This window comes from Triturus cristatus, chromosome 7, assembly GCF_964204655.1.
Source record: "Triturus cristatus chromosome 7, aTriCri1.1, whole genome shotgun sequence".
NCBI lineage: Eukaryota > Metazoa > Chordata > Amphibia > Caudata > Salamandridae > Triturus > Triturus cristatus.
Window position 1 is genome coordinate 382,049,676 of NC_140590.1, and position 24,476 is coordinate 382,074,151.

Below are 24,476 nucleotides of genomic sequence, written 5' to 3' on the forward strand. Positions count from 1 at the left end.
CGTCGATTCCGGAGAGTCTTCTTTGATCGGAATCGGGCACAGGCCATACATTTCGACTCATTGTGATCCAGTGAGAGACGTTTGTTGCATACCGGGTGGACGTCGATGTGTGGGTATTTTGCGTGGCATAAAGGACATCGTTTGAATGGAGTCCTCGATTCCATCGTCGATGTAAGTTTGATGTTCGGACCAAACGGATCCGAAAGGCTGGAAGAAGGTTCTAAAATAGTAAAGAAAGTAGTCGATACCGAACGGGAACAGTACCGACGAAATCTAAAGGCCTTTTGGCCTTAAACCTAATTTTCCTAACTTGAGCTAAGATAAGCACATCCGAACCCAATGGCGGAAAAAAACAATCTAAGGATGGAGAGGATGCCCATGCGCACTGTGGTCCAGGGGAGGAGTCACCTATCTCGTGATACTTCGAAGACTCTTCCAGGACAACAACGTGCAAACATCCGGACCCAACACTAGGCGGCGATCTATGCACAGATATGAATTAAGCAGCCCACATGCCTCGAACACAGGCTTGATAGAAGTGCAAGGTTGGTTGAAAATAAAGACTTCAGTCCAAGGGGTTATAGAAGAGAACCAAATATGTAATTAGATTATGAAGCAGCATAGATAGTCTAGGAACGCAACCCTCCAGGCAGGACCCAACACTGTTCAAGCACCAGTGGTATTCTTGTCAATAGCAGGAGAGGGCCAAGTCTTTGTGAGAGCAATTAAGATTTGTCCTTTTAAGTCAAAGCATCAGAGCATGATGTGGCCTTGGGTAGATTCAAAATAGTCTAGCTAAAAGATTCAATGCTTTTGTAAAGTGACCTCAAAACACACCGTTGTGAGTACATTGACATTGGGCAAACCTCTAGCCAGTAGAGTGCAAAATACATAATAACAGTTATAGGGGAAAACTTGGCAGATGGATTCCTTGTGGCACTGGACCACAAAGCATCAAGACTTGAAGGTTCGTTTGTATTATAGCAGTGCACTGTAAAGAGACATTTGAGTCAATTCTGCTGACCAGGAGGGGGATAACGTAGTTCAGCAGGTTGAGCTCCTGTTGCAGATATATGGAGGTAAACCAGCCTTTAAACTTAATAAAATGGGCAATAGGAGAACAACTGGGTAGAATTACAAATTAGAAAGTAAGTGCAGATTCAGTGGCAATTCAGAGTTGTTGATTGCATTATGCAAATTGGCAATTGTATTATTAATTTATGTTCTCCATGTAGGGACAGGTGATATACTGGACATTGAGAAATGCTTCAATAGACTAAAATGAGTGTTGCTTTTGTAGCAGGACAGATTGGGTAATCTCACCCTAGGCCTGAAAGCAATCTTGAGAGAGCCGCAAAAAACGTTAGTATAAGCACATGAATGGGCTTGTTGTTGCAGGACATTAACACTCCTGGGAACTGTCAGACCCTATAGCATTAAGATGTTTTGTGTTCCCCCTCAAAACTGCGTATAAAACCGATTCGTTTTTGCAAAGTAAACACATATTGTTGGGAAAGCCAACAAATCTTCACAGGGACAACCAGACAGGTATGCTATGCTTGCTCACTGAATGCAATATAGGGCTAATATAATTTTTTTTTCCACGGCTGCATTTAGGTCCCATCTAACCCTTGCATGGACTCATCAGGTTGTCACCTTTTTCCTGTTACTCCAGTTAATGCAGTGACACAGGAGACCAAATCTGCTACAGTATGCTTGAAGTCATGTAAGGATCACAGTTGGAGTGAAGCAGCATCACCAACCAGAACATTGCTGTCCACTGAGACCACCTGCTACAAACCACCGCAGTCACCTTGGCAGAATAGGGTCCGGTCCTAGGACCAGCCTTTTACTAAGACTGCAACACAAATCTGAGTGGTAAAATGTACAACACTAGATTTATTTTTACATAAATCATCTTATATCAATACAATATAGAAACAAATATATACAATTGAAAATGCATGGCATACTTTTGTGTTAGATCGGAGGTCTCTTTCCATTTCCTGTTCTCATCCATGATTGGTGAAATTGCATGATAGTAACCATGGGTAGTGGGGACAGAGATATTCCAATCTATGAATAGTACACAAACATGGTTATGGTACAACCTGTTCTTAAGGGAGTTTTACACCTGTATGCATAAATAAGATGCTAGGAATATAGATCTTCTGAACAGAGGGAAAATGTGCTTTCTCTTGAAAATCAATAATACATTATCTAATAACATCCTGAAAAAATGCGCTAAATTGAATTGACTTAAATGATGCTGATTGTCAACGTTCATTGTATAAAAATATGTGGATACTGTACAAAGAAATCAGTTAAGTGTCTAAAAGAATATTCGATGCAGTCTGATTATTTGGTTAAATTATTCACATACATATACCTCAGCATAGGAATTTAGCTATGAAACAGAGGTTGAAATGTAATTTTCTATTCATAAATAACTTCATCATTCTTGTAAATTTCAGTAAATATCACATATGGTGAGTTTTGCAGGATATCAGAGTTTCCAATACCAGGCATGAGTAAGATTGTCCTACCTCACTACATGTCTGATCCCTGCTAAGGTGTGTGAAGACAGTGAGGCAGTGTGCCCAGGTACATGCATACTTTATAAACGCGATGCCATGAGTTTGGGTACTAACACAACACCAAAAGCATTGCAATCCTACTCAAAGAGATACAGAAAACAGAAGCAGCAGACTATAAATGTTTCCTTGCCACCAACTGCTGATGTTAATCTTAAAACAACTTTAATGGAACCAACACCTTTTCAAATCTCACAAATCACAAAAAGTTGCATAAATGGGTCTGGTACCTTAAGAGCACCAACAGCAGTTTAAAAGCAAGATATCCTGAGTGACCTTGAGCTGTGATATTTCCTCGATTCCAAAAGCACATCAGACTAGAGACAGGTCAGAGAACAGCTGCCCACAGATGACCTGACCGCTTCTTACCAGATTTACATCAGGGAACATAATGTAGGTAAGAAATAAAGGAGTACACTTATATCTTATATCAATATAGCGGTCATCACAAAGATGTATTTCTCATTCCAAGTCAGAGAATTGGAGGCTGGTGGTGTAATGAAATGTTGGGTTACTATCCCTGCCAAAGAAAAACGTGAAAAGACATGCCCAAAGACTAGAGAATTATGTGGAGAAAGAAACTTTTGCAGAGGCTTAAACTGGAGGCATCTATTGAAGTGATCACCGCTTGAAGCGGTAGGTGATGGGCAGCAGCAGTTTGCTTTTCTTTAGTGCTTGGACCTTCTCGAGAGTCTCTTCATCCAAGGCCAAGAAGCACCGCCGAGAATACTCCAAGAGACGCTCCTTACTGGAATCAAATTCACCAACTTCTGCCAGTTTTTCAGGTGCTACGATCAGCAACTCTGCAATGGGTGTAGTGAGGGCGACAGTGTTGCGGTCTACACGATGGTGCTCAAATGCTCGGCTCATGCTCTGCAACTTTTGGAAGGTAGCGAGTATCTTCTTGTAGCGGCACAGGACACCGTCTGCATCTTTCACTGTAACGGAGGTAGCAGGGGTCAGAAAAAAGTGAGGGAGTAGCATATAAAAAAAAACACAAGGAAATATAAAGTCAAGCACAAGGAGGAAGCACAAGTGTAAATGAGAGGGAAGGGGAATGAAAAGAAGTGTATAAAAAAGAGGAATAAATGGCTAGTAGGAACATGACAAAAAAGTTATGAGTGAAATATTGGTAGAAAGCTAAACATGAATGCAAAAAGATGAACAAGAGCAAAAAATAAGATATAAGCTTCAAAATCCAAATGTTACTCTTGAAAATACTTATTCAGCTGGTGCACAAATAGACTGTTAATTGCTTACACTCAAACTAAAGCCATGGTACAAACCAGGTAGCTTCATGTCATCCATCCCTGTATGAATGTTAATTTCTGAACACAGTGCTACAATTCAGCACAGAATACTATCCCCTTGATATTCCCCTAGAATCTCACAATTCATTCTCTGCTCAATCAGAGCTGCACATATTACCCTGAAGGCCAAAATCCTTATGGGATTAACAAATGGTAGACAGTGTAGAATGTTACAATCTTACAATTTGTAAACTTAATTAAGCCTAGTCCACCTGTTCAACGTGTCTGCATGAGCTAACTATAATAACCCAGTATACATTTTCAAATTGGCACTACTGTATAATACAGCTTTATATAGTCTCCTTCCTAATTTCGAACTAGAATTCTTGGAAATATCAACAGCCCATTGCATCCAAGATTTTGTGTCATTTTGTGCTGGAGAGGAGAAAGGACATACAGTCGCAAATGTAACAGCAGGATTCTGCACTGCCACTGGAGATCCAGCGTACAAGGCCAGTCTGACAGCTCCATGGTATATCCAAGACAATACTTCCAGTTGCCCCTCTATGGATGTCCTTCTTTTAGCTGCATACAAGGCCCACTGTTTCATGATGTTAAGGTTTTGTAAAGCCCACTTGACTGCACTGTAAAAATACAAATGGTGGCACCAGCTGGAGTCTGCACCACTACTACTTTAAAAGTGCACCAGTCTGTGTTTCCTTCTCTTCTACAACACGTTCAGACAAGTGCAGCACAATATCCCTTTTGTGTCTGAAGAATTGATGATGCGGAGCAACACTTGATTTTCAAGATTTTTTGGTGTTAAATCACCAGCTGAATCTGAGCTATTTATTCCAGGGTGGCTAATGCAGATGATGCGACCGAGGTCCTCCAGGGAGAGGTAAGCTTTCTTCTTGAAAACCTTTTCATTCTTTCCAATATTGCTTAGCAGCAGTGTAGTAACGCCTTCAACAACATTTCAATTCATTGTTTAAACAATTCCAAAAGTCCCATTTATTGCCTCGTTAGCCAGGCCTTGCCCATCTAAATCATTCATGAGCCCCTCACTTCATTCTATATTCTTGTCACCAAGGTCCGAAGCAGCCCAGTGCAGCATGAGACGATGCATTGATAACAGTTGCATAAAAATGCATACGTAAGCTCATTATGTTATTCGCAATACAGTCCCATTGTTTCTACTGATTTACACTGAAAGCGAGTTGCTTAATGTCAGGTTAGAGTACCTCTTAAAGTTGTAGTTTGCAAGTACTAGTTTACAAAGAAAACATGCATTGGCATAGCCTAATTTCTGAATATGTGAAATGTGATATCAAGCCGAATTTGGAACGTATGGATGCTCAGGTGATGGTGTAGGGGCATTCAAGGGAAGCTTGCAGAAGTGAGGAACACATGGAAGCTCGCATCATTGGGAGTAATGTCAGGTAGCTTGCAGTGGTGTAGGGGCATTCAAGGGAAGCTTGCAGAAGTGAGGAACACATGGAAGCTCGCGTCATTGGGAGTAGTGTCAGGTAGCTTGCAGTGGTGTTGGGGCATTCAACGGAAGCTTGCAGAAGTGAGGAACACATGGAAGCTCGCGTCATTGGGAGTAGTGTCAGGTAGCTTGCAGTGGTGTAGGGGCATTCAAGGGAAGCTTGCAGAAGTGAGGAACACATGGAAGCTCGCGTCATTGGGAGTAGTGTCAAGTAGCTTGCAGTGGTGTAGGGGCATTCAAGGGAAGCTTGCAGAAGTGAGTGACACATGGAAGCTCGCGTCATTGGGGGTAGTGTCAGGTAGCTTGTAGTGGTGTAGGGGCTGCTAAGGGAAGCTTGCAGAAGTAAGTCCCTTTAAGCAAACATACAAAATCATTCCCAAAAAGAAAACGAAAAATACAGATTCTGGGTAGAGTCCGTGTCACAGTCCCCCTAATGTTCCTTTAATTAAGTGTTGTCCTCCTCTCGTGTTTCCAAGACAGAGGTGAGCGCAAAAGAGCTGCCTTCCCCCACCAGGGAGCCAGATTGACACCTCATTAACACCCAATTGAGATTAAATCTCTTGCAGGGAAGACTCTGCTCCTGCTATTGGTCTAGGGTGGCACATGAAAGAGAACAAAGGCTGCAGCCAGAGCCGCATTTCACTTCAGGCCGTGCCAGTCTGGAGCAGGAGAGCGAAGAGGGATGGAGTGAGCACCAGGGGCAGGCAGCCTCTGAGTGTTCTGAGAGCATCCCCTGAAGAGCCACGCTGAAAAAAAAGCGTTTTTGTTTTTGGAATGTACGGACGCTCAGCTGGGGAATGTTGTAATCTTCACGGCTGTATAAGTCACCCGACTTGAATTCCGTTATGAGGGAGCTGAGGAGACGGGGGGTTGAGTGAATAATTCTTTTTTTATTCTATTTCCCAAACAAAACCCCTCAACAAATTGCATGTGTAACAAATGCCCCTCCGTAATTTCCTGTAGCAAACGAAAGCAGTTCCCCATTTTCGTGCTTTCACTTGCACTGCGTTGAGTACACGGTTGGGGTGCTCAGGAAAACAAAAGGTAGGGAGGGGTTAAGGGTGGGCGCCTGGAGGGAGGGTAGCTAAATGAGGGAAACTGACACAACTTACACAAAAGCTGATTGTGAGAGATAGTGTGGAATAATAGCATGAGCTGAGGACTTTGGAACTGGGGAAGCAGGTTTAAGTCTTGGCGTTATTCATTTCATGTATAACATCTCCCCAAGTGGCTCCTACAAAGTAACGTAGAGTTGCACATGGCGATATCGACACAGGAAATCTATTTGTATTTGATTAAATTTCAAAGCAGTGGGAAGTGCTCATTCACGCCCACCCTGTAAATCTTAACCGGCAATTCATGCCATTATGAGTAGTTCGCAACACTTTATACGCGTGCACTTTGCACCCATCTCCATGCTTCACAGAAGCCTTGTGCACCCCCGATGACAATACTGACTCACCCTGCACCCTTAAGAATTATCAGCACTCACCTGCTAGGAAGCCTGGCAGTACGCAGTGCAATTCTCAAGGCTTTTCTGTGTTCAGAAGAGGCTGCGACTGTCTTGGAGTGAGGAAGCTGGTTTTTTGAAGCACCACAAGCTCTATTCATTAGGCTGTGGCCCTAACCAATTTAGTGACCAGATCCGCTGCCTGTGCGCGCTCAGCGCGACATTATTGCGGGTACTGATGCCATTCCCACCACAACCTCAATAAGTGAGGATTCACAACTTAGATTGAGGTCATATACAGAATATAGTTGATGCCTCACCCCCTGGACGCTTCAGGCGCCTAACAGGGTTGATGTGGGTCGCCCCCTCCCAACCCCTGTCGTGAGGAAGATCCGCATGGCTGAGGTTTAAATTACCCTTCTTTACAGTCAAGTTGGATCGAAACGTCGACGAAATCCCCCCATGTGTACCTGGAATACAATTTCCTGTCACCCCCATTCCAACCAAGAAAAAATCTTCTGGTTTTTTATGTGAATTGCCAAACTTTATCTTTTGATTGGCCAGGCTACAACAAACTGTTTATTCAGTATCAGTTCTATGTACAGTCTTTAAAACTCTATGTCCCCCTATACTTTGAATTTTTTGACACCCTTAAGCACTCCTTTACACATTCCCCTTGGAACAACCTTTCTTCCTTTTACGACCCTCTCCATTTTTCTGAACCAGGTTGTGTCTTTTATCAATTGAATAAATATTAATTGTTTTGTAAATTGGTTGTTGCACATCTTCTATATTTTTGCAAATCCAAATCGTTGAATATAAACTGTGAGCTGACATTTGCTAGCTCTGAAATGTTTAAACTGATTATTGTGTTAAACAAAATAAGTTCCTCTTGAATTATTGGTCAAGGACCATTGTTCTCTGTATCAATCAATACCCAGGTCCAAGGACTTAATCGGGTTACTCCATTGTTTATAATGGTCAGAAGAGGAAGTGAGCAAGAGGCAGGACTAGCCTCAGCGTCGGCTCAACATCCTGTGAGTCTGGGCAAATCACTTAATCTCCCCGTGCTTACCAAATATGAATGTGTTCTTGTGTAAAGTAACTGGTGCTCATGTAAAGTGCTCCAATAACTTAGGGAAAAGTTTGCACTACATATAAAAACTGCAACAACAATAAAATGAACACACTACCAGCCAGCAGGGTAGAAAGGATAAGGGTCTGCATGTAAAGCATGGCGAACTGATGCAGTATATAAATAATGAAAGAAAATGTCTCCTCCAAGCGCGATATTTGTAAAACACGTGAGGGAGTTAACATCAAACCCTTTAGTAGAACAAAAGGTGCAACATGAAACTAACAGGTAAATTAAGCAATACATTGACAATTAACTGCCAAACTAAAAACTGTTACAATATTGTTTGATTTGAGCTTCTTGCCATTTCAAAAAAATTCTATTTGAAGACATATTAAAAAGCAAAACAGCATCTCCATAGGTTTTGGATAAGACGTCATGTATCAGGGTTATGCTTTTCTCCCACGGTATCTACTATACTTCCCTTTCGATCTACCCCGCCATCAAGCTTTTGAGGGACCTGTAGTGTTTAACAACGCAACAAAACAGATGTTTTCGCTACATTGCTACTGTTTTAGAAGACAAGCAGCAATGGGATGTGTGGTAGGAATAGCTGTGAGCAACGATGGGCGCCGAAGCTGAACAAATGCCACCACATAATCGCGGTGGTCGTGAATCGGGTGCCGCGCTAGGTAGGAAGTGCTCCAAAAAGCATAAGTATGTGCAAATTAAAAGAGCATGGCGCGAAGAGCGCGTATGCCACAACAAACACTTGAGAGCAGTGTTTGCCATGAATTGGGTGCCGTGCCAAGTGGGAAGGGCTGGGTGACATTGTAAAATAAAAGTTCCAAAGACAGGACATTCAATAACAACAAGTGAAGAGGACAAGTCCTGGGGGTAATCCATGGGAGTCAACAATTGAGAAAAAAGGTGGGACAAGCAGGAACCCTTATCCAATTAGAAGCAACGTTTTTAAAGGACACTGACAAAATCCCATCAGAAGCTGGAGGCAGGCTGTAAGTCCACAGATTGAATACATCATATTGAGAGCCTGCGTGCGCTGCCTAGACTCGACCTAAAACAGTGTGGATTACTCAACACCTGACAGGGGGCACTCTGGATCTCTGCTATTGCATTGAAACATATTTCAATATCTGGCTCAGCGTCAGCCACAATAGGATTAAAGGAGCAATGCAAACTAATTTCTTTAGCTTTGATACAAATTTAGACACAAGCACTGACAAAGTCAATAGGTCTGGCTCAGGAGCAGTGATTAATAATAGTTGGGAGTCTCTGTGTGTTGCCCCCAACTATACAGAGGAGCTAATTCCATAATGCATCAACATCTTGTGCTACAACAATATGGAAGCTGGGAGGAGGGCTCTTCTATACAAATTGCATTATCAGAGATAAGCTGTACCCTCAGAAAAGGAGTCTGAAAATTAAAAGATATACACACTTATATATTGCATAATATATGCTTTTGAGAAAGGGTCTGTATTTTCGTTGCATCTTTAAGAACACACTTTACCATGGCAACAAAGTAAAGCAAATAAGCACGCAAAAGCAATTAGGGGATAGTTCTTTTTCTTTATGAACTCTCTAGTGATCCAAACAGCATGCTCTTCCTAAACAAAAAAAGCCACAAACAAGCTATTAAAATTTAGTTAGGATAGCAATAGAAATACATCAGAGAATATGCACAGGCTGCAGTCTCAGAAAAGCACTACTTGATGATGCCTGTCCCTTCCATTCTTTTAGCAGGTATAACTCTTCAAGCTTCCAGTTCTTTGCAGAAATGGGCCACTCTCAGACGATCAGTGTGATTTTATATTGGAATGCTCCTAAAATCCTATAAACTCTCAATCTTTGAAAGGAATATGAGGGCAATCATCTCCCCAAATATATAGTCATTGCCATAGTCGGAAGTAGTTGGTGCACGTGGGGTGTTTCTAGTGCAGTGAGGTGAAGGAGTTCTTTTAACCTCGCTAGAGATTTTGAGCTGTGTTAATTCTCTCTTCCAAGTTGTGAACTGCTAAGCATATCTGAAAACACTGTTGTAATTAAGTCCACAGGACTGCTTTTTAGGTCGAGGACTACCGGTCTGCCGAAGGCAGAACCGGAAGTCGGAAGATTTAATGTTAACTAGAGTGGCTATTTAGCCCGCCTCTCTTTTTGCTTCTCCTCCATTGGCTGGCTTCCTAAACGGAGGCCCGCCATTGGAGGAGAGAGCCGTCCCTCCAAATAGGCTCCGTCTTTTTCAGATTCGGGGGCGTGTTCCTTGCTGTTCTTTCCACTTTTTAGCCACGCCCTTTTAGAACAGCAGGAACACGCCCCCGAATCCGAAAAAGTTACGAAGCTTCCAGCCGCCATTTTTTTGCTGTCGTCTGGCCGTGAGGATCCATCCGTCCGCGCCGTGTTGTTGTGCTGGTGGTATAGAGAATCTGCTCCTTCATAGTGATTCCCTTGTTTTAGGACTGCCTTCAGTGAGATGACGTTATTGGCCAGCGCCGCCGGTATTGTTCTTTTTTCACTCCCCGTTGCTCTTTCTCTGCCCCCTGCCTTGCCTCTCCTTCCGTTACCCCTGTCTGCCTGTATTTCCATCCCTCTCGAGTATCGTAGTTTTGTTAAATTGTATTTTGATTCTATATGGTTTTTCTTTGCCTCAGTTGTGCCTACTACCCGCGAAACTCGCCCCTGTGTCAGGCAGTGTTTGCACGGAGTCTCACGGTTCCACTTATTGGACCGGGAAAAGTAAAGCGAATAAAGTGAAAGGCAGAGCAGCCCTCGAGGGCCGGCAAACAAAACCGACCCCGCGCCCAAGTACTGCAATATTGTCAGGTGAAATATGCGCTACATCAACGGCAAAAGGATACCCTTTCAGCGCAGAGAATGGGTTTCCCCTACAGTTTCATAAGGCCGAAAGGAGCAGGCCGGGTTTCAATGGGGCCCAGTGGAGATTCGTGATGCAGCTGCGGCTAGAGCGCATTAAGAAAGTGAGTCAGTCGGTAAGCAGACGGAGACGGTAGCATAAAAGATAAAAATGTCTCTCCAATTCATTTCTTCACGTCGTAATTCTGTTAAGGGAGCTCCATAATTGCAGATCCGGCGGGCGTGGTTCTCACATAAAGGGGGCTGGGGGCCCTCCCCACTCCCGGAGTGCGGCTCGTGGTGAGAGGCGCCCACGTGCAGATAGCCTCCGGGCTCGTGCGGTAACACAGCTGAGCAATAGGTGTGCAGCGTTTCTAAGGGACACAAGTTACAATCACAACAAAACAGCCTCAAATGGGTTTTCATTATATTGGTTAACATTTGTCAGTTACAGCGCTTAGATGGGGAAATTCATATACGGAGCGTGGAATTAAAAACAAAAAAAAAAGTTTGATTGCAAATCCCTCTCGTGTTTGTATGTCTTGACCTTCAAATACTTTGATAAAGTACTGAATGCGAATCGGCTAGATCCAAAAGGGCTGGAAAGCAAGAACACCTCGATTATTACCTTTGTAATAATGGTAAATGTGATCGAATGCTTCTGTTGTCAATACAGGATTGACTTCTCGTTTACAAATGCGAGGTATAGCGCGCTGAAGGGGGCGGATCTACTGAAGCTGTGTGTGGTCGCTCGCGGAGCGAACTGGATGCAAAATGTAGAGCCCATTTACTACACAATATAGCAACTCGCGAGAGCTGGTCAAAACAGTGTTGACTCTGCACGAGCACAAATTGTTGGTAAATCCTTACCTTTGTTGGGTAATGGCTGTGCTATCTAAAACAGCATAACAGAAAAATAAAGAAAGCACTTTGTCAAGTTAAATTATAATTAAACACAATTAAAGAAAATAACACATATGTAGCAGAACGCAACTAATTTAACTGTCCACTGCCAGCCTGGGAGTGTGACTTAAGAACAAGATGGATGCCGTGTTCTGAGACCTTTAAGTGTAGGGCTTCTTAATAAACACCACAGGACCTGTGTAGTTTCAGAGTTGAGCCTTACGGCTAGAGCTGCCATCTTTGGAGATGGGAAACTGGGTTCTTGCCCCGGCGCAGGCTCAACATCCTGTGATTCTGGGCAGAGCACCTAATCTCCCCGTGCCTACCAAATAATTAATGTGTTCTTTTGTAACGTAACTGGTGCTCATGTAAAGCGCTCCAATACCGCCGGGTAGAGTTGGCACTATTAAAAGATGCAAAAAAAATTCAAAGAAATTTGACTGGTTATTGACCAGTGTGTTGACACTTAACAGTTTAAATACGCAACTGTTTAAGATGCAGCATGAGTGTAGCACTTCTCACTGCCACAGTTCTCCAGTAGCTAGACGAGCTCAAAGGGGGTGTATGAGGCCAGAGATGGCGATTGATCTCCCAGCGACTAACAAAACAAGCATTTACAAGGCAATAGGTCTCGCATTTATTAAACTTGGAGCAATTGGCATTAAAAAGGACAATATTTTTTACTTGTGCTTTTGTATTTGCAGTAGAGTATATATATTTGCATAGTGCTATTGGTATGGTATGAGCTTGCGACGCTGGAGAACAAGTTAATGGGCAATAAAAAGAGCGAGCCTAAATGAGGGACAGTGTGACAAGTAGAGAGAAGAGACTGCTATGAAGTACTGGTGGAAGAGCCGCATAGGGAGACTGAATGGATAAGATGGAGGGACTAAAAGGCTGGGATGAAAAGAGGGACAGGCTGAGAAACCGAGAGACTCTGGTGAAAGGAGTGACGGAATGAAGAGGGGAGAGGTAGGCCATGAAGTAACGGAGGGTAGTGCCATTAGAAGACAGTTAAAGGCTCAGGTGAAAGGAGGAGTCCACTCTATCTCACTATCTCACAACTTCTCTCTCTCAAAACAACACTACCTCACTCTCTAGTTCACAACCTCACAACTTCACTCTCTATCACTCACTACCTCAATCACTCTCTATCCCACTACCTCACTCTTTCTATCTCACTAACTCACTTTCACTCTCTCTTTCACTACCTCTCTCTCTATCTCTCTACATCACAACATCACTCTATGCTTATATATCACTACCTCACAACACCCCTCTCCCTCACTACCTCACTCTTTCACTACCTCACTCTCTCTATCTCACTACCTCACTCTCTATCTACCTCGCTCTCTATCTCACTACCTCACTCTCTATCTACCTCACTCTCTCTCACTACCTCACTCTCTCTCTCTATCTCACTACCTCACTCTCTCTCTGCTAATGCAATAGGTATCACATATGCAAAAAAAAGCTAATGCCAATAGAAATGACAATGCCATTTATTTAGGGATACAAAAATGATAAAAAAATAATGAGCAATACCAATAGCTCTACCTATAATATTGCCGAGACCATTGCATTGTAAATGCTTGTTCTGTTAGTGGAGGAAACACCTCACTGGAGCAAGTTTTGGCTATAATTTCAGTAGGTCATCTACCTACATCCCTAAAAGTATTTTCTGAGCAAGCCAAGTCTAGGATCAACACAAACTTACAACATGCTAACAATTTGAGGTCATTTTAGAAACTACTTTTATGGCTGCAGCAAGAGCCTTGAGAGCAGGGCCCAACATATTCATTCAAGGACAACACCCTGGGGGAAAGCTCCTCAAGATCCATTCATTTTTCAGAAAAAGAAAGAGGTCTACGATCTCCCTCAAAATGGAAGCCATCTTTAAAAGGGCAAAGTCATCCTCTACCAATGTCAATTTCATACTAGTAACGCCCCTTGAAAAGTACTGCAATGGAAAGAGGACTTCATTCCTCCCCAAAGTAGAGGCCATCTTGAAATGGCTATGATGTCATCTTCTGGAGAATTACAAATTGCAGAGGCCATCCTGTTAGGCTTAGCCCCTAGCCCACTGACCCAACAAAACATGTCCAACTAACTTTAGAAAATGGTCCAAATCTCACCAGCTCAACATATCGATGACATTGGGATTCTAATCCTAGCCCCATCTTTCGTTTTTCGAAAAGTAAAAACTAGATCTCTCTGTAACCTAAGAATGCAGTGTGCTTCACAAAGCTGCGGATGACCGCACAACACCCATCTTTACTCTAGCAATGGTCGTCTAGGTCATTCCTATAACTTACCATCCAGTATCAGCCTCCAACATGACGGTGACGCCTGTTGCCCCCAGCTCCCCTCCACTGCGCCTTTCCAGATCTGGCACCATGCTTTTAAGATCAGTTACCCCCCCCCCCAACAATCTTTCCAAATACGCAAAGAAAAACCTAAAATACAGGACATTAAGAGTCTTCCCGGAAACCCACTTCACAGACCAATACCATTGCCAATGCAAAGGCGCCCTCAAAACCGACCTCCTCCTTTGCACACACAAGACTGACTTATGGATCAGGCCCTTACGCAGTTTTCTCCCATTCACCTCTCACTGGAACATCCCCTTTGAACGCAAACTCAAATCCTTTTCCCCCCTTTGGCCTATCAGATAATCTTTATATGTCCATCTTCAACAATATGAAAAATGTTCCAAGCCAACGACACAATCCTGGTCACAGTCAACTTTATTTATCTCAACCTCAAGCCCTCCGACAATCCTCCACGCTCCTATTCTCCATTCATCCCTAACACCCGCACTCATTCTCCTACCCTTCTGATCCACCCAGACAACCCCTCTCACCCCGGACTCTCTTGCAATCCAATAAGTCCCCCACCGCTACCCCCTCCTCCTCTCTTCCAGCAGTGGGCTGCCTGATTTCCACCATCATTTTAGACCGCAGCCAAACTCACACACACCAGCCCAGTGCACGATAATCCCCTCTTAAGTCAATACCCATCCCAACTTCCCTCCCTGAACTGCCAAGTCAGAAGGTCAACAGCTTCTTTAAAGTAGCGGCCGCTCGCATTGAGCAGTGGTGAGTTAGGGGCTAGGGGGAATACAAATATAAAACATCATGGAAGAGAAAATTGAAAATAAATACAATTACACTTACCTGCCGCTCCGACAGCTGCCTCCTTGCTCCAAGTCCTTGCCTTCCGAATGTCCAGGAACTGCTGCACATTGCGCAGGCTCCCAAATGCCAATCCCAGTCAGGGCCGGACTGGCTACCGGGCATTTTGTGCTGGGGTGGCAGGGTGGGGTCCAGGTTCACTGCAGAGGGGACTATTTTATTGCTGGGGAGCTGCAGGCACTTCCAAATGAACAAGCAAAACAAATAGCTTTAAAGCCTACTTTTTAAAACATTTGTTTTGCATTGTTTATTAAGGAAAGCCCGGTAGCCAGTCCGGCCCTGATCCCAGTGCTGCTATCATGCTGGGAATAGCATTCCCAGCATGAGAGAAGCGCTGGGGTTGGTCTGAGCACCATAGTTCAGCGCTCAGACAGAGTCTGGGAGCCTGTGTTGGCTCTCCACCCAGCTGTACAACACTGCTCAGGTTGGAGGAAGGCTAAGTACGCATGACGGTTTGGCTGGCTGATACGGCCGAGCAAACCGGCATGCGCACTTAGCAGTGCCTACCACTCCCAGCTCCTCCCTAGTGCTGCAGCGTCAGCATGGATGGTCTGCCCCTCCATCAGCTCGGCTTGCAGCCTGCAGGACGAAAAATAAAATGTTAATAAAATTGTTTTATTATCATTTTATTTGTCTTGTTTGCCTCTGCTGGCTTTCAGCAGAGGGGTGATGCTCCTCCATCATAAGGGAGGAGCCGCCCCAGCTTCTTTATAAACTGCATTCTACACAATTGTCGGTCTGCATTCAAACACTGTTTCTAGATATCGGACTCTATCTTGGCCCGTAATCTCGACATCCTGTTCCTCACCGAAATATGGCTCAATTACTTTTTTAACCATGATCTAGACCTTTTAGTTCCTCCCAAATACTCCATATTGCATCGCAACCAGGAAAATAGGTAAGGTGGAGGTCTCACAGTCATCCACAGAAGCTCCCTGAGACACATGACTCATTTTCAGTCTTTCAGATGCATGTCAGCCGAAATGTCTACATGCACTACCTCCATCATCGGATTGAATGTGATTAACATCCACTGGGTCAAAACAACACTTTCATTGAGGAATGCATGAATCTCTTCATCTCTCAACTTATCACCTTGGACAACACTATCTTCCTTGGTGACCTCAACATCTACGGGGGAGGCGAGGGTAACAGCTATGTGGAAACCTTTACCTCCTTTCTCAAAACAGTGATCTCCAACAACACTGCCATAAACCCACACAACACAAAGGTGCCATTCTGAACCTGATAATCTCCAATTACCCCAACCTACAGAAATATGACCACATTCCAGTCGACTGGTCCGACCACATGCAGAAACCGTTATCCCTATCCTGCTCTTATACCTAAGTTTTGGGGCAACCTAAGAAAGAGAAAATATGGTTCAGGGACACATCCAACCTTGACACAAAAGCCGTGTCCATCATGGCTCTCTCTACCCTAACTTCAATTACACCTCATCTTGATATTAACAAGACCACCGACAAGTACAACTCCTGCATGGAATCCCTTATCACCAAATATGCACCCCTGAAGTTGGAGGTGGGGGCGCCAGATAGGCGTACAGTTCCCTAGTGTTGTGCGATTGCCATTGCAATGTCAACTGCTGAAAAGATCAAGAGACCACTGAGAGGGTCAATATGGGATTCCAGCCAGGATACACTGCGTTTGTTAGCCAGCCAGTACAATAACTTCCCTGATTTGTCCCCCAAGTCGTAGACCTTACCTAAGGTCCTCAATCGAGCAGTTCGGCCTTCTCCAAACAATTTCTTCTTTAACCGGGTCCTACAAAGATCTAAGTGTCTCCAAGTCACCCCGTCATCTATTCCACTGGGGCATCTCTCGCAGGAGTTCTGTAAGGCTAGTATCCAATAAACACCAGCTATTAAGATGCCAAATACTTCGCTGTTCTGGCGGTGTGGAGGCCATCGTTAACTCCACTGGGGCATGATCCGACAGACCCCGTGTTAAAACTTGCGACAAGTGTAATCTGCATGCATCAGTGACTGGGAGAAATAAATAGTCTTTCCTGGAAAGCGATTTGTGAGAGTGGCAATAGTGTGTATATTGTCTATGTCTTGGTTGCATCCTGTGCCACATGGTTATAAACCCCAGTGAGGCTGCCCACTATCTCACACATGTTCCTCTTGTGGAAAGGGGCAGGGTTACTGGTATCTACGGAGGGGTATATCACAAAGTTAAAGTCCCTCGCTTTGGATTTGTAGTGGGCCAAGGTCCAAAGTACTACCAGTAGTTCTTCGGGAACTCCCCGGGTTTTACAAGGAGTAGGGTGGTGGTTATGTTGTAGCTAGGCATGCTACGGTGCAGCCGGGTCACCTGGAAATAGGCTGCCCAGGGGCACAAGTCTGAGAGCTTCGAAACGGGGGTTTAGGTCACAATGGGTCTTGGAGCAAGGGGACATAGCCGGTTCTTTGGAACCCAGGCTGGGCAGCTAAGGTGCAGAGTTAGTACGGCTGGTGCGTGAAGATGCTACTTGCAGTTTGAAGCAAACAGCTGGCAGGAGCAAAAATCAGGACAGCTGGGAGTCACAAAGTAGGTCTTAGTGCTGCTGATGTCCCTCGATGGCTGCTCAGTCATGGTGCAGTGGGAATCCAGGCTGGATTTTCACTGTTGGTGTTTGGTGCATGGCGACTGGTACCCTGGTGGTAGGTACTGCATGCCTCTGGCTCGTCCTGGTGTCTTCACACTCAGTGGGGGGACAGATCTGACCTTCCAGAGCATGAGTATCTTCTCCTAGCCATCTGCGGCGTCGGTCGGGATGGGGAGCTGCAAGTTAGTGGACCGGACTCTGCTTGTTGGTGCCTGCAGACTGCAAGGGAGTAGCTCCTCTACTCCAAGGAAGACTCTAGGCAATTTTCGAAGTGCTGGCAGGCTACCCAAGGCTTTGGTAGTTCTCCATCTTGAAGGACGAGTCACTCTGTCATGACTGCCAAGTGAATTGCCAGCAAGCAAGGGTCTCACACCAAAAGTTCTCAGCTCTTATCCTGTTCTCATGAGGCAGTGACTCTTCTTCATCCTTCTTCTCTTGATCCATCAAATCGGAATTCCTGGGTTCAGGGGTGCCACCTAAATACTCAATTTAGGGCGTTTAGGGGAGTGACAGGTAGTAGCCAATGGGCTGCCTACCTTTAGAATATCTACACCCTCTATATGACCACTTCTTATGGGAAGTGGGCATAACCCTGACCCTAGAATGCCAATTCAGTCCAAAACAAGATGGAGGAATATGAAAAGTGGGGTCCACATCACCTAGTCCACCTTAGGGGTGGTGCTGGCTTGATGTGGGCACATCTCCTAATCTTACTAAGTTTCCCATCGGTCTTGCTGCCAAAAAGGGGGATCAGGACAGGGGGGGGGGGGGGGAACTGGCCAAGCGGGAGATTACTTCCCATTGGAAGGCGAGGCAGGGACCTAATTTCTTGCGGTGGTCTAGGGAGATGGAGAAATGGGCTGGAAGTGAGGGGACTTATAGATTGTGTCTGGCTAGACGTAGTGAAAATGAAAGATCGCACAAATGGGCCCGGGCATGGTTGGCGCTCCTGGAATTGTTCAAGCGCTTGGCTGTGGGAGATGGGGGAGATCCGGTGGAGGATGATGGGGCCCCGGTTCCGTGAGCACCCTGTAACAGGCTTCCCCCTATGCTCTTGAGGCACTCTCTGCTGGGATAGCTGGGAGGCGGATCCGACGAGTGGTAGGTGAGGCTTTGATGCACATGTAATTATGATAGATACTGGCGACATGCTTGGTGGGTTGGTGGGGGGGGTTACGTTGGGGGTTGCTGGGGGATGGGGCGGGGGGCATATTGGTTTTATCGCACATTCATTGTGGATTACTCCTGTGGATGAACTACCTCGTAGCATAGACGCTGTTGGGGTGAATGTTGTACAGTTGTGATCAGTTTGGTGGACTGGTCACTGCACCACGTTCTGATTTGGCTGGAGGGCGGAGTACGGGGGAAGGGGATTGACTGCATTTTGTTTTGTGACCTAATAAAGTCTGTTTTAAAAAAAAAAAAATCAGGACAGGGGGGTGGGCATCTCCACTATCTGGAGAGACCTGGGTCGTGTAACAAAGACGGCAGGGCCTCTGAAGCTTCCTGCTCTGGAATGCAGTTCCTGCTTAGAGGAGGTGTAGACACCTCTGCCCAGAGCAGGCTTTGTTCCTGACCTCCGAGAGCAAAGGCTCTCACCTCAGGGGGTCAGAAACTTGTCTAGGGTGCTTGGCTGGTTGAGACCAGTCAGTGAACACAGTAGGGATATGTAGGTTTTCTCTAAGGTGGCCTCAGGGTGTATTTATTAAGAAATCCAGCATGGGCATCAGTGTAAGTTTATTAAGACGAGGTGTTTGGCACCAAACACCTTGGGGTACAGTTTAGCTGGGAAGCTCGGAATGATGAGTAACTACTCCATGTACTTGGTATGGCTTCCCTGTGCATTGGTGTTATCTAAGGGTGAACTTAGATATCACAGGGACACATCCACTCCTGCAGGTATGCCCACACATGGGTCTAGTGCACCCTGCCTTAGGGCGGAAAGGCCTGCTGTAGGGGTTACCTACCTATACTACATGCCGTGTTTTGCAAGCATGGCACACAGGGGTGTATGCCATGTCGACTCTTCATTTTTCTATGCACCAAGACACACAGGCTGTAATGGCAGTTTGCATGAGCTTGGTGAGGAGCGCCTTAGGGTGACAATTCATGCTGCAGCCTTAAGGGACCCTCTTTAGTTCCAAGGCCCTAGGTACCAGATGTACCACTTACAGGGATCCTAAAGGGGTGCCAATTGTGGAACAATGGTGCAGTTTAGGGAAGGTACAGTGGTACTGGGACCTGGTTAGCAGGAACCCAGTACACAGTCAACATTGCTTCAGATACCAGGGAAAAAGTGGGGGGATAGTGCAACAGAGTCTAGTTTCCACCAATCCCTTTGTTAGATTAGCCTGTTGAGTTTATTCCTGATGCCTTAATGCAATGCCGAAGAGTAAACAGAACACTAGAATTTCTGTAAGCAGGGTCCCATTTCTGTACCTCAGCTGCCTCTCGCCGGTCTCCGGGGGGGCCAAGAGGGGGGGAGGCACCATCCATGTCAGACTGTCCCAATCTGACGTCACATTTGCGGAGGCCGTTTGGAGATTGAGACATTCGGATTGTGAAGGCCGTTGAGGGCCCCTTAGGCGATGTCTCCTACTACTCCTATGTCTGCAAGTTCTAGTGCTCCTCCAACTTGCACGACCATCGGAGTCCAGTGCTTGCTTAAACTGTTTATGCAGGTGTTGTGGGTGCTACTCTACCCATGACCATGCGTCCTCTGGATTCTCAAAAATAAGAGATTGGTTATTGTAGATTACTTTCAATTTAGCCTGGAACAATAACGTATATCTGATACCCATCACCAGCAGTATAATCTGTGGGTTAAATGTTCTGCTTCTTTGCTGCACCAATAGAGTACAATTCGCGAAAATTAAGGTTTTTTTAGTTTCATAAAGTATCTCCCTCTGTGCCCTAGTGAATTGTAGAATCACTTCCCTATCTGTGTAGTTTGAGAATCAAGCTATGAGGTCCGAGGGTAGGGGATCACCAGGTGGGGGCTCGCTGGTCCAAGGCCCTATGGCATCACTCAATTATGAAATAGGAAGCCAGCTTGTCCAAGGGGAGGAGATTGCCCAACCATTGTTCCAGGAAGTGCTCTGGAGTGTTCCCCTCCACACTTTCTGAAAATCCTACCAGGCTTAAGATATTACGGCACTATAGCCCCTCTGCACCCTCCACTCTCGAGCACAGCTCAAGGTTTGTGGCTTTTAATTTTTGTACCTTGGCGATTAGAGATTTGACTAAGTTTCCCAGTAAGAAGAGTCTTGTTTCTGCCTCCAAATCCAGGCCTGCTAAGTTTTTCAGATCTTAGCGGAGCAAGGTGACCTCCGAACACACTGAACCTATTTGCCCTTCCAGGGACGCAGCAATGGCCTGCAATATTATGTCTGTGGAATCAGGGTGTTCCCCAGGGACGCTACCATCTTTCCCATGGCCTTATCCTTTGGGGGTGGGGGTGGGGGTGTCGGTTCCAAGTGAGGCCTTGTAAATTTATCTAAGCATCCCTGCTCAGTGGTGCCCTTGCCCTTTTTCTTCTCCTTCATCACCCTACTTTGAGAGGATGGGGGGGCCACTCCAATCTCTCTTGCAGTCCTACTGCCACCACAAAATGGTAAACCTTGGGCCGCCAGTCCCCAACAGGACGGCACATGCAGCCAAGTTTCAGATCGTTTTGCCAGGCTGTCCAAAAAGGCCCCGGGTGGCACAACTGCTATCAAAGAGTTCTTGAACACTGACCCACCTATGTCGCTGTGTATAGCATGCACCAGCTTCAAAGGAGTAGTCCAAATTGGAGTCCACAAGGCCTTTAATCTCAATGGCTGCAGTCAGGCCGAGTCTTTGCCTGTTCTTACTGCCACCGTAGCTAAAAAATTAAGCAGTCCCCAAGTGTGGCGGCAGCGCTAACAGTCCTCCGGGCCCCAACCGGGAGCAAAGCACCTAATCAGGCTTGTGGATGGAGACGGCACAGTGGGAGCAAGTCCACAGTTAATCAGGCTGAAGCTGCGCTGCTCCTACTCCAAGCACCCCAGTGCACTCGTCAGCCATGCCAGTTCACTGCCCGCCTCCAGCCAATCCAACCTCACGCTCAGCCCGCAGGGGATATCACCCTGGGGATGTAAGCTCCGCCTGGGTCCCACCAATGAATCTGTTCCTCTTCGCAATGTAGGGGGCGTGCATCAACCGGTGGGGCCGCCGGCAGCTGCCATTAGCAGTTGGGTCCGGTGAGCCAGGGGTATGGCACAGCACTGCCCCGAGGCATCAACAACGGCAGCAGAAAAAAGTCAAGCACCCTCACCACACCAAGAGTGTGTGGTGTAGGTCATAGCATGCTTAAAGCACAGGATGTCGGCAATTTTTTTTTTTACTTTTATTTTTCACACAACCAAAACGGCAGCAAATGACTGCGCAGCATAGGACAGGATATACCAAATAACATTTAGTGCACACAATTTATCCTGAGGACTGAAACATGCAAATCTTCATCCACACGTAGGTGGGTCAGTGAGAGAGACAGCTGTTCAGATTGGGGAATAGGGAGACTAGTGTGAGCCATCGTCCCATTGCTTCACTTCCCTGCTATTTAGATATTGTCTCAAGGGGTTCCACATATCTCTGGGCTGAGACTTTCTCTGCAAGAGATCTCCATAGAAGTCTATCTGGCTGTGACAAGCTACTAGGTCTTTGTTTCAGTGTGATATAGTGGGAGTTCTAACCTTGCCCCAACACATGGCCACCCTGCATTTGCCCAGTAAAAATCCCAAGCCAACGAATTTCTGTACAGCCTTTGAGCCCAGAAGAGCCAGCATGGGGTCTAGACTCCGTGTCAACTCTGCCATGGCATTCAGTTCTCTAAATAACTTGTCTCAAAAAACGTTAATCGAGGGCAAGTCCATGCAAGGTGGAAGAAATCAACTCCAGAGGCGCAACAGTGCGAATGATCATGCCCACCAAACCGCGCTGTGTTTGCGTCATCGCATTATTGTTATTATTATTATATCGCAATACCTTTTAATGGGAAAGTGCTGGCATTTCTCAGTAGCAAACATGTACTCTGCCATAATGAAAAACTGAACCAATATACTTCCATTTCAAGCACTGGTATGCCATGATCCTGACAGCAGAGCAAATTCACCTGCTACAGTAAACATCACTGTGCTGCCTATGTGCACCTTGTACATAGGGAAAAGCATCTGAGGGCCAGCTGAGCTTGTCAATTTACTGGTCCTTTCACAGTCCCATTTGTGGCCCCTGCTGATTGCACCTTGATGCTATTGGGGGGGCGGGAATGTATGTTGTCCACTGGCATGAGCTTGAGAATGACTGAAATTATTTGTAGGTTGGTGCCATGAAGGGCAGATCATTGTGATAACCCATGATGTGCAAGTTCTGCTCACACAAAAAGGTGCAGCACAATTAGCAAGCTTCTCTTGCGCGGAATGGAAAGGAGTAAAGCATGCTTACCAGATTGTCACATCTCTTGTACAAAACATTTAACCAGGCCACTTGTCTTAACCTCCAATCTTATGCAGTCTAGGACATGCATTATCGCTTTTAGTATTAGTAATTTAGTAGTAAGCATGGGCTCAAATCTTGAAGTAGCGCAGAAGATTTTTGGGGTTGAACCGGGGAAGTTCCTTAAGTACACCAAGTTAGCACAGAGGGCAAACAAGCATTGGCATAGCCAATAGGTCTTGCTTTTGGGACCTTATAAGTGTTTAGCCATGCAACAGTTGATGTTGTTGCGCCAAGGATATTGTGCTGCATAACTGAATACTTATATGGCCCCAAAAGCGAGACCTATTGGCTATGCCAATGCTTGTTCTCTTTTCTTCCCGAGACACAGCGCATGAGCTGTTTTTGCTTGAAGACAGAAGCAACAAACACATTTAGCATTATTCTTTTCGCTAGCTACATATTAGAAATACAGCTTTTCATGCATTTGACAAGAAACACTTATATCCTTCTATTTTAAAATGTTCCTCCTTACGCTTCAAGATTTGCAAAATATAGCTCTCCTTTAATACTCCCCACTAATTCAAGCAATCAGTGATCGTCAAGCTCCATGTACTATCGCTACTGTACTGTAGTGCACCGGAAGGCATAGAACAGCAGATCTAACCGCAAGTTAGCAATATTAGATGAGACGAGAAGTGGGGGTGGGCGGGTCCTCTGGGGTTTTGGAATGTGCTAGCTAATATCCTACCATGAGAAGTAGAGGGGACAGAATGTTGACGTGGCTCATACCGTGGCACTGTCATCTGAGAACGCAGAAGCGACCCTTAGAAGAAGCATAAACGAAATAAAAGAAGGTTTGCCTTTGATGTTGCTGAGCGTCCCAAGGGGGAGCATAAATAATTTTTAAAAACCATTGTCAATCAATGTGCTCGTTATTCAGACCAATTGGCCTTGCCAATGGTTTTCAGCGATGCTGTACAGAGTTCCCAGTTGCTGTGAAGCATGGCTAAAGAAGAATTGAATAAAAGCTGATAAAGCAGGCACCCAAATAATTTTGTAGGCGCACACATGCATGGTGCCGGCGGTTTTTATGTTTAATCTGTTTCTCCATGTTGGAGTGGTAATTAAAAAGAAACAAGCAGAAAAAAATAGGTTTCGCCTGCGCGATTGAGTGGAAACTTCAACATATATCACATTGTATTGAAATATGGGGATACATATGCAAGAAGCCTGATCTGGCTATATGTTATTTCAATATACCAGCTAAACATAGCCCTGAAACATGAGGCCATTAATTATTTGCCGACCAAAGCTTAAAGCCTAAAATGGCTGATAAGATTTTTAAGCATTTTGGTGTGAGGGTTCTTCACTGCATAGCAGCCCGCGAAAGTGAAAGTGATCGCGGTCAAGCACGGCAGAGGTAAGACACATGGCGGCTGCGCGCGTGCACGCTCACATGCACACAAGCTTTAGGCCACAGGCAGCACTTGAAAAACCCGTACACTAAATGTCTCGGCCAGACCAGCGCATGCGCTGGATCAGGAGTGATCGCGGTCGCGATCAAGCATGGCGGAGGTAA

At 45.4% G+C, this 24,476-nt stretch overlaps 1 protein-coding gene across 4 annotated transcripts in view; it reads right to left on the reverse strand.

Annotated features, from left to right (window-relative positions):
* Positions 1-1,881: 1,881 nt before the first annotated feature.
* Positions 1,882-24,476, reverse strand: part of CCDC106 (coiled-coil domain containing 106) — a 215,804-nt gene continuing 193,209 nt past the window's right edge. For all 4 annotated transcript variants that reach the window (XM_085616587.1, XM_085616585.1, XM_085616584.1 and 1 more), the window contains one exon: positions 1,882-3,532. In XM_085616587.1, the coding sequence (XP_085472713.1) occupies positions 3,216-3,532 (317 nt within the window). In that variant the 3' untranslated portion in view covers positions 1,882-3,215. The remainder of the gene's footprint in view (positions 3,533-24,476) is intronic.